The sequence below is a fragment of the Tyto alba genome, unplaced genomic scaffold (genome assembly GCF_018691265.1).
Source record: "Tyto alba isolate M040663 unplaced genomic scaffold, T.alba_DEE_v4.0 Super-Scaffold_2, whole genome shotgun sequence".
Classification (NCBI taxonomy): Eukaryota; Metazoa; Chordata; class Aves; order Strigiformes; family Tytonidae; genus Tyto; species Tyto alba.
In genome coordinates, this window is record NW_024881282.1 from 50,686,534 (window position 1) to 50,701,045 (window position 14,512).

The 14,512-nt window shown below is 40.0% G+C and overlaps 1 protein-coding gene across 5 annotated transcripts in view; it reads left to right on the forward strand.

The window, feature by feature from the left end:
- Nucleotides 1-14,512, forward strand: part of PTPRR (protein tyrosine phosphatase receptor type R) — a 154,212-nt gene that overhangs the window by 75,033 nt on the left and 64,667 nt on the right. For 3 of the 5 annotated variants that reach the window (XM_032999847.2, XM_032999844.2, XM_032999845.2), the window contains 3 exons: nt 2,287-2,400; nt 5,669-5,824; nt 13,520-13,630. In XM_032999847.2, coding sequence (XP_032855738.2) covers nt 2,287-2,400; nt 5,669-5,824; nt 13,520-13,630 — 381 coding nt within the window. Of the gene's footprint in view, nt 1-2,286; nt 2,401-5,668; nt 5,825-11,998; nt 13,382-13,519; nt 13,631-14,512 lie in introns of those variants that run through there. The other 2 variants (XM_042792880.1, XM_032999843.2) reach the window with 2 other exon arrangements.

Here is a 14,512-nt window from a genome sequence, read left to right on the forward strand (position 1 = left end):
GAAATCTCCAGCTGCAAAGCCAGGTGAGCTTTCTAAGCAGGCTGATGCCAGACTGACAGAGTGAATGCTGTGGTCTTCAGGCTTCCCCCAGACCCACCAAGGCCAATATAGCTGTTACAGACACACACACACTGTGCAGGCTTTTATGACTATTTGTTATAGGACACAGCGGACTAAATTCAGACCTGGTAGAAGGAAATGTGACTCTTCTGAAGTTAATGGAGTTTCACCACATTTTATTGTCCCTGGATATGATGAACCACCATCTCAGCATACTAAATCCATAAGAGTTTATTGCTTCCTTATAGGCTCTTTAAGATCTTCCATTTCATCTGAAGCTAGATATTTTTCTGACTGTTTCATTTCTGTGTCTTTATTAGCGAGCTCTTAACATACTATTTAACAACATCTCTATTAATATGATCTGATCCCTGGCTCAAGTATGTTTAAGTGAATGTATTTTGCTTTTATGCCTGCTAATTTTGCTCGGTAACAACAGTTAGTATTACCCCGCATAACTCGGGGTCACTGACTCAGACAAGCAGTTTCACACTCTTCATACAATCCTGATGGATCTCTAGGGACCCTCACAACAGCCTTCCTATTTCAGCAACAATTCCCTTTCATATTTACCCAGGGTCCTCAGATTGGGCTGTCAACTTTCAGTGTAGTGATGGCTTCACAGCTCCAAACCAATTCATCTGCCGTATTGCTCAGGTTCACCATGGCTGGAGCGAGCCGGTCTGGGGAACAGAAGAAATGGTGCTCAGATATCCATATGTTCCCCTCTCAAGACATTTCGCTGTTTCAGTTACAAAGCTGGAGCAGTTTTGCAACCACTCAGGATGTCTGTCTAATTCAAGAAGAAGCAAAGAGGAGAAGATTTTGCGTTTTGAAAATGCCAGGGTAGAAAGGGTAATTTAAATTGAAGAATCCTATAATACTTCCAGCTGAATTAAAGCTCAACCGTGTGGTAAGAGCACATCTCAGTTGATGCATCAAGACCTGACAATCCTATTAGTGTAAAAAAAAAAGGGAAAAAGTGGGAAAAAATGAAAAACACTCAGTACTGATGGAAAAATCAAATTGACAGTGGAAAAGGAAAGCAAATATTTTATGGTTTTACATCATAACTTATAAATACTTACTGATAAATAAAGAACAACAGTCAAAATGTCTGACACTTTTTCTTTGAGAAAAAGTTGCCTTTCTTTCTAAATCATAACCATGTTTCCAGTGTGACATCTGACCCATGGATATTTAATTCTCTTTATGCAACTCTGGTTAGAAAGGAAGAATACTTGCTTGGATCATCAGAGCAGCAAGCTGGTCTATGGCTCTAAATAGAAAGTTTAAAATAAAAAGCCTTTTTCAGCTCAAATCAACTGTCTCAGCCAGAACTTACTAACTTTCTAAGTCAGAAGTTGCCAGAAACATTGGAAGCCTTCTGGGACCATCTGACGTACTCCCCTTCCCTCTCTTCTCCACTACTATTGTCTGCAAAGGGGGTATGGAAGCAAAGAAAGGCACCCCAAAGTACCACATGGAGGTACTGGCCACCAGGCATCACGTGAAGACCCCATATCTGGGTCTTCTTGGAAACAGAAGATTTGAACCTAAATTATTTCCTGGCTAAAATTCTACTGACTTCACAGGAAGGATTTGAACTTGAGGAATCATTTAAATTTCACTATGATTCTATTACAGAGAAAGAAAATGCTTCAGTGATATAGTTGGTCTCTGCTGAGAATTACAGTGTTCTCTGACTCACATGAAGAAGTTTTAGGAAATTCAAGTATGTGCAGTGTATCCAAAATGTTTCTTTTTTGATCTCAGAAACCACTAATCAAAATTAAAATTGTATAATTTCACTGTCTGACTCATTCTTCACCTGCAGGGAGAAATGCTAAAATAATATTCAAAGCAAATCTTCATTGTGTAAATCCAACATCTCATTCTTTAAAGGTGAATTGATGTTCAATGCTTGACTTTAATTTTTAATGTAGTAATTGTGTTGTCTTGAATACTGTGACTTGTCCAAGGAATTCAGCCAAAAAGCTCTGGAACCTGTTTTGAATGTAGTTGAGGAAAGGTGGTACTTTTCTAATGAGCACCATTTAAGATGCTTATATTTTCCTTAATCTTTATTGTGATGTAAGAAGTAGATTGCACAGATTATCATTCTCGGGGAAAAAAAAACAATTAACGAAAAGTCCCAGAAATCAGTCATCTTGAGAACAGAACGTGTTGAGCAAGGAGTTTGTTTGAACTGGTTTTGTTTTTCAGACACTGCAAATGGATGTAAACAAGCTGAATATCACATTGCTTCGGATATTTCGCCAAGGAGTGGCAGCAGCACTGGGACTGTTACCTCAGCAAGTTCATATCAACAGGCTCATTGTAAGTACAAAGGGCTGTGTATAATAAAATGTACCTGGTTGTTTTGAATTCTCTTAAATTTATTTTCTTCTTACTATGGAAACGTGCAATAAAGTAGGATAGAAAAATACTTTTTTCCATCTTTTTTTTTTTTTTTAACTGCAGTACAGGAAAATGGATCTCCATTACAAAATTATTTAAATTTTCTTTTGAAAGTAAACCACTCTCATTTACAGTCTAGAGAAAAATTAAGTCAGATAGATCTCTTTTGTGTCCTATGCATAAGCATATCCTGTAGTTTTCATTCCAGTACAGTCCCACATCACATTCATTAAGAAATACCTATTCATGTTTTGTTTCTCAAAGGTTGAATATTACTCAAAAAATACACGTGATTCTGCCTTTCAAAGGCATCTTCACAATTTACCCTTAGACTTTCCATTAGTAAATTAAATGACTTCTCACAATATTAATATTCATGTTTTGCTATTCAGCTATAATAATCTGTGTTCAGAAATTATGTTGTAGACTACAGTATCATATTTGCAAAAGATGATGACAAATTTGCTTCTAGCAACAAAGACTTTTTAAAAGCAATTGTCATTGTATGGTTTTCTGTGTGTTGTCAAGAGCATACATTCTTAAGACTGTTGTCTTTTTGTGATAATCTTTCCATGAAGCATAAAAACCCAATGTCATGTGTGTATTGCTAGCATTCAATTCATGTTGCAGGAGGAAGAGTTATTTTATTTTATTCTACATGCAGGTTGGATATTAGGGAAGAAAACTGACAGGTTCAGCATAAAAGTATTTCCTGCCTTGATAGCTTGACAGGATTGTATACATCAAAAAGGATTATAAAATTCTTTCAAATAATGTCTCTGTGAAAAAGGATCACACAAGAAGTACAGCAGAAAAGATCAATAGGAATGCAATGTAGCCCTTTTCATGTTCGCCAGGGATGTCACTCATTCATGACAAGTGATGATAAATCTTCTTTGTTGCCTGCATTAACCAGAATGAAAGGTTGAAAGTCATATTCAGAGAAAAGCACAATTAAATAAGAAATGTTCCAGAGTTTGGGATGTGTATTTAAACATACTAAGTAATTTTAGTATCTTTCTTACTATGCTCTGTGGAAATTATGTAACTAAGCAGAAGAAACATACTTTTTATTTTCCTACTGGCTCCATAGCTTTTCCCTTTCACCTCTCATTTGTGGTCTAAGGAAAGAGGCAATGTCATTTTGCACCTGCATAAGCTGAGAATACAATAAGTACTATTAATTAGTCTTCTCAACATCTGTAAAAGTCTGCTGTAAGTTAATATTTTAGTGATACAAGAAAGAAAGCAAACTTTTGCCGTATTTGCTCTAAAATCACACAGAGTCAAAATTTGCAAGGAAGAAGAATATATTTTAGGAGACATTATTCCCAGTTTGCAACTTTCTAACCTGTGCAGAGTGCTGGCAAGCAAGCAGGGCACATCAAAATTCATCTCACCTTACTTCAGCCTAGTCTAAGCTACTCATCTAGGCTCCCTATAAAAGCTATATAGAGAAGGGTAACTGGAGGAGAAGAGTCATTGAGATCTTGATTATTTTAGGACAGATTAAATCATTCTCTAGAGATGCCAGTCTCTCGCCAATGACTTTGGAGGTAGTTTAGATGACTGAAGTGAGGTAAGTTCACTCCCTCGCAAGTGAGCACCTCTCAGAAGTGGTCAGGAGCCTAGCAGCCAAGATGTGGTTGGTCACAGGGAGAGCATAGGGCCTGCTAGCCTCTTACATATAACATCACATAGTGTGCCAGGAAATATTAACTGGGAATTTTCAGTATCTCCTTAACCTTTTCAGTAAATCCTCTTTCCATAAAGGCCTTTTAATGGGCACAGGAACTCCTGGACAGAGTAGGCATGAAACACTGGGAATGCTGCGTCCCCACTGAGCTTTGCCTTGTGCCTGCCACCTACATCCAGAAGCAGCCACCTACCCATGTCAAAAACTGAATAGGACCCCAGCCTCAAATCAGCTTCTTCAGGCCCACCAGCAGCCAGTGTCCTTACCAATCTTATTGAGTATCTGCTTGATAAGACCAGCGGCACACGTGAGAGCACAGAGTGCAGATTTAGGGTAAAGATGTTTGAAAGCATCCCATTCTGTGCAGCCCTACTTCTGAATGCAAAACTAGATATTTCATGAATAGCAGAAGATGTCTTTTTCTTCACTTCAGTAAAGATAATGATGCACATTCAAGGTGAGGGGAAGGAGGAGGGGGAAATCGGGTTTATCTCGGTTTGAACTGATGTCTCCCAACCCATAATGATGAATAGCAAATAACCAGACCAGAGAGGTTCTTGCCAGTGCAGGCAGCGATGCAGGTAGTAGCTCCATGCTTACCTTGTGTGTGTGGAACCCCCAAGGTCTGGACTCTACATTACAGCCTCAGCGAAATTTGCCATAGCCTTGGGGAACCCAGGTTCCCACACCCCATTTGGACACCAGCACTCTGAAGTCTGAAGCACTGGTCTCAGGTGCTGTTCTAAGTCTATCAAACCCCAAGGAACTCTCTGGCAGCCTCTCCTTTTGCTCCCTTGTGGCAGAGTGAGCATCACTGACATCTCTAATACAGCACGCCTTGGGCTACCAGGACTGCATCAAAGACACCAGGGCAGGAATTAATAGAGGGGAGGGTAGGCATTCTCAATTTACCCATTAAATGTAAACAACATTTTTCTGGTTCTTTCATTTTGTTGTGCCATTTTAAGGAGTAGCACTACCATCAACGAAAGGACTTTATACTTCATTGTAGTATGTGTCTGCAATGTGTTGCCATGGGATTAGAAAGGAGTGCCAAAATACCCCAGCATTATACTAAGCATTCCTGTTTAAGGACCACCTTCTAAAACAGGGCTGCATTTCAGCTCAGATCAGACAAACTATCTTCTAAAATCCCTGCTGGCACTTCGCCCTTGACCTCATCCCATAGCTCCTTCCCTCCCCATGTTACATCGACATGTCTTGTTTAATGGTACTAGACTCAGGAAGAGAGTACCTTGTCAACAGTGAATGAGACCAAGCACACTTGCCCACATACAGTATTTACATTTTCTTGCACAGTTAGCTGGGATTTTAGGAGTCAAGCAACAGGTATACCCCCCTCACAGAGCAGGTTGCAGCCTTTATATTCCATGCTTTTGTTTTTAAAATTATAGTTACAGTCTATAGACAGCAGATACTATCTAATCTCAGACCCTTCCTATGATTCTGCATTTTTTTTTGTTTTCCTAGGGGAAGAGGAACTGTGTGGAATTGTTTGTGTCCCCACTGAACAGAAAGCCAGGAATTTCTGAAGCACTCCCATCTGAAGAAGTACTGCGTTCCCTTAATATCAACATTTTGCATCAGAGTTTATCCCAGTTTGGAATAACAGAGGTCTCCCCTGAGGTCAGTTATCAATTTTCTAATCTGTAGTTTGTTACAGATTAAGCAGTTATTACATCCCTGGTAGTTTTCAGACTGAGGTTCTCAAAGACAAGGCAGGAAATGTATAAGCTGAGATGGCATTACTGCTATAAGGCAGTTATATAGCTAGCCCTGTTAAATTACTTTAATAGTACCTCATTAGGCTATTTAAGCTTTAATATCTAGATCCTCCTCACACAGCTGGGCTACCACTGAAATCAGAGATTAGATTCTAAGCATGTATCAGTTGCCTTAAAGGAAGCGGGCCCAAGGACATATCATCTATTACTGTGGGTTGGCAGGTGTAACAATTTCAGTAGAGAGACAAATGAAATGCCGATGTCAGGTGTGATCATTACTACCTGTGTAACTTTTGTCAGACATGATTTTGAAAAACTGAATTTGTACGCCGTACCCATGCTTCTTTCTATTCTCAGGAGCAGTGAGAGATTTCTTTCGTTTATCTGCTCCAAAAAGAGGGCAGAAATAAAGCTTGTAGCTATTATTTGTATGACTACATTCATTTTTTGGAAAAAAAAAAAATCTATTTCAAAGCAGAGGCTGCACTGCCATCTCCACAGTGTCCCAGACATTACCAGTGGGATGGACATCTAATTCTGGAATGATCATTTGAGCTATGCACAGCAAATAAAAAAAAAAGAGAAGGCCTTTAGGAAGGGAAATCACTGAGCTCATGGACATGGTCACATCACACTGTGTTTTATTTAGTGTCTTAGAATCCCCTACATATATATAAAGACCATCAGAATTCAGTATGAGGTCCAAATAACTTCAAACACGTTATCAAGAATCTCATTTCCGTGGAAGCTTCCATATTGACAGAGGAGATGTCTATGTCCGAAAAAGTGGAGAAAAAAAGAGAGGTTCTGATGAGCTGTGTTTCCCCCTATGAGTAAAGAGTTCCTGTTTTTTTTTTTTCACATCCAAACTTATGTTTGAGCCATTCCTGAGTTAATAGTGGCTGTTATGTTCACCCGTATTTCTACTGATTAGAAATGCTTTTGCTCATTTTAAGTATCATAACTCTATTTAAGAATCTGGAAAATATCTTTGGTACAAAAAATGAAATATAAAACCAAGGGCAGTTTAATGGAATTTTACATGGTCTACTACAGCAACCTGACACTATGAATGTGAGAAGATTCTCAGTTTTTTTCTGTTCTAATACAAAATGAGGGCAAGCGGTGCTGTCCAAACATCAAATCAGGTCTTTATAGCACCCATCAGTGACCTGATCTAAGCTTCCTTTAGGTCAGAATTTCCTTTGTTACTGAAGCATATGAGTCTGACAGTTGTGAGAGATGCAATTATCTGTTCCAAGTACTTCAGTAACAAATAACACTTCAGGTAGACATGGGACAAGTACATATATGAATAATAGATGAATGGAGAAATGTCATCAATCTATGAAAAGATGCTGGAAAAAAACACAGCACTGAACTCAAGATCTCATCTTGCATTAGATATTTACAATAATCTGGAGTGCTCAGATATTTGAATTTTCTCCTTGGAAAAAAAATGTAGACAACCAGATGAAGTCACTTAGAAAATTATTAGAATGAAAGTTGTGCAGACTGACTCCTTCTAATACTGTTGGAGAAATGAGATTATGTTAATATTTCAGTTGCTAGCAGATTATATAGCTAACACCCTGATCCTGAAAAAAATCTCATGGAGCTTTACACTAATAGGTATTCCTTTTGCATCTCAATAAACTGTTTACATGTGTAAGACTTCACAGAAAACACCAGCTAAAAAACAACAATACATAATCTTTACTTGCTGAGCTACTAACCAGTTATTTACTCTTCTCTCAACTTGCTCTAAGAGCAAATTGTGCCAAACAATGTAGCAGCAAAGAAAATCAAAACAAGCAAACCTTTGAAGGAAGATATAGTTATACAAATCTTTAAATAGCTTTGACACATATTTTTACCCGTTGTGTGTAATCCTGAGATATCAATCCTAATTAAATCATGGGGTAATAAATTACACACTTCCACCAAAAAGTCTGAATGCTTCACAACCAGTATTGTATGTGCACTATGAGTGTATCTGTGCAGAAAGGAAGAATTACCCACATCTTTCTAGGTGGGTGGCTGACACAGAAGTGTTAGGGCTGGAATTTGTTCCCTTTTTTAGCTGCCTATTTCAGTATGAGCTGCCTGAGGCTTGAAAGTCTACTGGCTCTCTCTACAGTAAACAGAAAGAGATATGTTCGGCAGGCAGTTCATCCCATCTCCGAGATACGTCTCCCAAGATTTCTTGGTTGACTCTTTCTAACAAGGATTAGCTTAAACTAGACCCTCATCTGTAGAGGGGGACATGTTAATGATGGGGGACATTACCCTGTGCTAAGAAACTTTACCAAGATTATGTAGGAAGACCCAAGTGGAAAACTGAAGCTCTGTGCTTAAAGTCTCAGACCATGCAGTACCATAAACAGCAGAAGTCTCGGGGGATGTAGGTGACTGGAACTACATTTCCATTCATTCCAGTAATAATTTGCCAGTTCACATCTGCTGATGCATTAACCACTGATTGATCTATTTTCAATTAAATCGCATGTCTCAAAATTTGTATCTTAGTTTTTTATTCTTTAGTAGCTTAAAGCAGATTCCCAATACGCCTTTGCTGTAGGAACCACTAGAGTCCTTTACTGCATGGTGTAGAATGGGATATGTACCTGTGGAAATGTGAAAACTTAATTTAATGGAGTTGTTCCCAATTCAGGGATCCAGGGTAATAGCAATACCTTCCATATGTCCTTTCTCTTACAATGGCCTACTGTAGTTGTAGCATTTGCTCTTTTATTATGGTCTAAAGTTTGTGTATGAAGTGGGATTTAGGATTGTGTTCTGCTTTATGGTGTGTATCGGGATCAGAAGCAAACTTCCCCAGAACAAGCTACTGAATTGGTGCTTGGTGGTGGGACTAAATTCAATAACTGAGAAAGTCCATGTTGTGGGTGGAAATCCTGACTTCCTAATGTCTTTAAATTATGCTCAGAGAAAAAAAAAAAAAGAAAATACTACTGGATTTCAGATCTTAGTAGAGAAGAAGAGAATTTGAAGTGGTTTTGAATGACAAAAATAATCAAAGTGACAGTAAGTAAAATAAGGGTTACTATCTTTTGAGAGATAAGCTAACCGGCAGCTGGGAGATGTGGCACTGAAGGAGAAATTTCCAGAGTTCATGCCAAAATTATGCAATCCCAAAATGTACCATTACATCCTCCTTGCACGGCGCTTCTGTTGGTTGCATTTGAAGCGTGTGATATTAACTTCTTAGAGAAGAAATCAAAGGAAGCAATCATGCACTTAAAGCATACAGAAACCGCAAGTCATTGTAAGGACAAGTGATCAAAACCAGTAGCTTAGAGTTACAACAGCCTAGACCCACAGAGGAGCCCAGGAACAAAGCAGAGCACAAGGACGTGCTCCTGTGATCAGGCAAGGCAGATGTAGTGTTACACCCGCATGGGTGCACCCAGAGCACCGCAGCAGGGACAGGAGCCCTGCAGCCCTGCCAGCTTTGACATGGGATCACAGCACTCCATCGCAGGTGTGTGTAAGTTTAAGTCTCTGGGGAGGCTTTTTCATGGGGAGGTGCTCAGTGACTCTTATCCAGTGTCCTGGGAGTCTGAGAGGTCACCCACGTTCCTGCATGTTTTTACTGGGGGAGGAAGGGATTTCTTGGCAGACTTTCCTGACCTGCCTTAGCTCACGTAGTTGAAATAGCAGAAAAAACAAAGCAACTCAGTGTGAACTTCGGTGAACCCTTTTTGATTTTAAGTTTGATCCCCAGCTCCCTGTAAGCTTTCCTCTGAGCTCAGAACTACAGCTTGCCATGCTTTCATTAGTGTTTCAGTCCAAGGAATTAACTGAACCAGTTTGCAAATTCACCTATTTTCCAGTGAAGACTTATCTTTCCTGGCAGCTCCTGATACCTTGGCAGGAACTTTCAGTCACAGATTTTACAGGAACTACTTCAGGTCATTGTGTCTCTTGTTACTATCAAAAGTTGACTGCTCATTCTACTTGTTTGTAGAAATAATCCACTAGTTTTCCATAGTACAACCAGAAAGGCCAGAGTGGATTTTTAATGTCTTTTTTTTTTAAAAAAAAAAGTTTATAAAAAATATTTTTTCTAAACAAATTTGTTCCAGTTCAGAGCAGAGCAGATGCCTGTGCAGGCACTCTTCAGTAAGATTAGCGATAGCATGGGATTGTTAAGAATACATTGATTCTTCCCCACCTTGAATTACGCTGAATTGAAACTGTTTAAATTAACCTGGCTAATTCTGCCTGAATGTCTCACCTGACTGTGGTTGCTCCTTAGGAATGGAGTCAAACACTGGGGGATGATGCTCTTGATGATAATGAACCTTCCTCCCTGTAGCAAGAACTGCTCTGGGAGCTGGTGGTGCCTGGGCTGCTGGAACTCCCCTGCCACCCCACCTGCTCTGGTATTCCCCACCTTCACCAGCTGTGGCTTTTTGCAGTTTAGTCTAAATTTATCTTCCTTCCCTCTGACAGCAGTGGTACATTCTCGCTCCTCAAAACCTATTGAAAAGACTTAGTGGCTTCTCAGGCAGGAAAAGGTTCCCAACTGAGTGAGAGAAATGTAGAGTAACATCAGTCAGCTGAGGCACAGCACATATCCATGAGGGAGGCTCATCACCTGTGGTCATGGACAGAAGTCCTCTCTTTCTTTGCTTTTTCCCTAGTATTTGGCCATCCTGTGAGTTTGTTTCCTGGGTGTCAACAATTTGTAGTGAGCGTGGCAGTTGCTATCCCTCTTATCAGTTCTCCCAGACCAAGGAACAAAGTTCTGACTGAGCAGCACTGACGTTTCAGAAAGCAGTGCCTTATCATGGGCTTAAGATGACTCAGTTACTTGTAGGACACAGCCTCTTCTGTCATTAGGGAGCAGCTTAAGCAATCATTCTGCTGTCCTGCAGTTAGATCGGGGAGAGAGATTCCCTTGGTTAGGTGAAGGAACCACTAAAGTGTTTCAGAATGGTGTGTCAGATATGTTTAAGTTGTGGCATACATTTTTTAATCCTGTTTACAGCATTTGATAATGTTCTTTGAACTTGATTTTTAGAAGGACAAATCAGGAAAAGACACATCCTGAACATACATACCATTAGACAGATATCATAGAGATTAATTGTCTTAGACTCAGTTATGTATACAAAGTATATTATAAAATATTTAAAAAATTTTGTGACACTAATGAATTATAGTTAATTTAAGTCTCTCACCCATTGAATCAAAAATCCTGTTAGTTCTTCATTTACTTCTTAGTGTAATTTTAATTTCAGTGAAGAAATACAAAAAAACCCACTCCATTTATTAACTTACAAAAGGTCAGCATGGCCAATTCCCCTTCAGGTCCTGCTTTTTATCTAGATTTCCTCCTGAGAAGCCAGGAACACCAGAAAGCCATCAGGTAACCCACCCACAGTCAAACACTTAGCTTCTGGCTAATGGGCCAGAGCTGCTGCTGCTGCTGTCGCCGTGGGATTCCCATGGAGCCCAAGAGAAGCAGTCCCGAGTGTGGAGCAGCTGCTGGTTTGGGCTCTGAGCCACTATTGGGACCCAAGTCCTGTGCCATGAGCACAGCAGAATAACCTTGCTGTGCTGAGGTGGCAGATTGCACGGAGAGCTGCACCCCGTTAGAGTGTCAACACTGTTTGAATATGTCTAGGAACAACTTTTGCAGCAATATTTGGCAGGATTTCCAGCTTATCTTTGAAAACCCAGGTTTTTAAGCTGCTCACTAAACACCAGACTGACACTTGCAAACCTTGTTAAACTGTCAATACCTGGAATACTTTTAAGCCCAGATCATGATGAAACACTCTGTGATTACACACACACACACACACACACACACACATACAGATACGTGAATTTTACAAGGTCTGTTTCTGTAGCTTAGCAGAAGGGGGTGAAGGATCTCCATTCTGGTCCCTAGGGCTATGACTTCCAAGGAAAACTCTTCTTTATCATGCTTTCAGTTCTAAAGCAGTCAACTCACAGCTACACACATGCATTTTTTTTAGCAATCAAGTCTCTGTAAATTAACCATACTACCAACTACGTCTCTAAATATTTGCATTTTGTGGCAGTATGATCTGTGAATTGTTTTGCATCTGCACTGACTTTAATCTGTGTTGTCCTGGCCCCTTTCAAAGCAAGCAGGGCACAAACCTTTTTGCCAGCTTGTCCTCTCTTCCCCAAGCCATGATCTCCTCCTCAGCAAACCTTTCCACATGAATTCAACTTTATCAGAACTTTCTATGTTTGGAAGGCTGATGGACACAGGGAGTTTGCTTGATATACTAACTGTTCAAAAGAACAGGCTCATCGGTGGCTGAGCAGACTTAGGGGCATGAAGTACCCGTGTAAAGTACAAGAGGGTCCCCTGCAGTTGCACAGGTCCTGTAAGCAGCCACTCATCTTTAAACAGAGGAACCCTTTCCTCTGTGGATAACTCCCAGTCCTCTTACACAATGTCCCCAGAGAGGAAAAAAGGCCACCTTGAGATGGGAAGAGAACTCACTAGTTAAACAGGAAGTTTAGTTAAAGCCATTAGGGAATTTCAGTGAATGGAAGACGCTAAGACCTTGAACATTTACAGCAGAAACCAGAATTTAAGAAAGTATTTTTTAGTCAGTCTGAGAACTGTACTCAAAATACATGATTAAGAGATAAGAAAAGCAAGTAGCTGAAAACTGGGAGAGCAATGTCTACCGACCCATGGTCATGGAAACACAGATGACATACTTTATTCTAAATAATATATTGCAGTTAGACTGAGGGTACATGTACCCTGTTTCTCCTACCAAACCTCTATTTGGAAACAGTGAAATTCTAGTAATTTAATAGCCCAACCAAGTCCCCACACTGCAATAAAGAAAAAAATAAATGCTTTTACAATTATTATTATTTCATAATCCCCAGGAGTTCCCCAGGAGTTCTGGAAAATTTAGTGTGCACAGCTGTTTTAGAAACGTACTATCAGCAGGAACCTAAAGATAATGAGATTACTTTAAGCATAATCAGAATTATAGATAGACAGATAACGAGATTACTTTCTGCATAATCAGAATTTTTTACATATGCACGTGTATGCGTGCGTGTACTCTAAATGTGTCAGGGCTTCCTGGCTCACGAAGGCAACCCGGCAAGTCACCTGCTCTTTGCTCCTGTGTCAAGTGTAAACAGTCCCGAGGCTGGCGCGTGGGTGCGGGGGCCAGAGATCAGCCGTGGGGAGAAAGAGGCAGGGCCAGCGGTTCCCGCAGGTAGTTTCCAGGAAAGGCTGCGGGTCTCGTTTGCTCTCCGTCCACCAGCCCATGTCTTCTGGTGGAGGATTCTCTCGGCAGCCGCGGAGAAGGTCCTGGATCACGTCGCGTGGCGTGAGGACCCCTGGGTGGCTCGCACACGGACACGCAGAGTGCAGGCGGGGTGTGTGGCCGAGGCGGGTGTGCAAGCAGCAGCCTTCCAAGTGAGTGCCATGTACTGTGGCATGTGAACGGTGACAAAGCTGAGGAGGGTGATTAATGCCTGACAAGAGCTATTTAATCTGCGCACGCTACTGTGTAACTTTCTTTCTCTTCCTCTTTCTGTTTTATTGCTTAAAAAGAAAAATGTTTTGCAAGGCCAGCGTGAAGCAGACAAAATCTGGAGCAAAGAAGGATTTTATGCAGTTGTCATATTTCTCAGCATCTTTGTCATTCTAGTAACTTGTTTAATGGTAAGTTTCCTTTTTACCTTTTTTTGCTGTTCTTTACTTCATGCTTTTCTCAGTCTGAAGGATAGAGTCACATATTCTTTACATGAGAGGTGATTTCTCAAAGCTATTAAAAACTCAGCTGCAAGGTAGGAGTTGGTCACTCTCATAATGCTGTGAAGCCAAAGTTTGAAGAACCACATTTCTTGATATATTTTGAGTCCAATTGAAAAATGTAACTAGAAGGAAGCTGCAGAAATAAATAATGGGCTCTTAAATCTTCAAAGTAACTGTGTGGTGTCATGAGCAGTGACTTCTCAACCTTCTTACTAAGGTCCCAGGATCCCTGAAGTATGTTAGCTGCCTGTATTTCAGTTTTATTGGATAGTAAAAACATCACCACATTGATACAATATTGTCAATGCACAGTTGTTAGAGTGTATGTTGGTATTCGTGTATTGAATATACAAATTTTAAACTGAGTAGTAGGTACATGAAGGAGTGATCTTATTTTTGAACAACTTTGCCATTCACATTATATGAGTTTAGTGGCCAGGTCTCTGGGCATTAGACATGCTTCCTAAACACTGAATATGAGATGGACAAGGGTCACACAAAAGATGAACAACAGGACACCACCACTGACTTTCATAGAGTAATTTTTGCATTTTTTCCAATTTTGTATCTCACATGTTTTCCTTCTCCTAACTGTATATTCTGTGGTGCATAAATATAAGGGTTTACTGAATTCTGTGACAATTCTCAGCATTTATGAACACGTAGTATCTTGGAGTCTTTTGAGATATATTGCTTTCAAACACATTTAATTTTCTTTAACCTAGATGGATTTCCCACTTAAAACCTTAAAATGGAAAGAATGTTTAAACTGAAGATATTAATAAATGA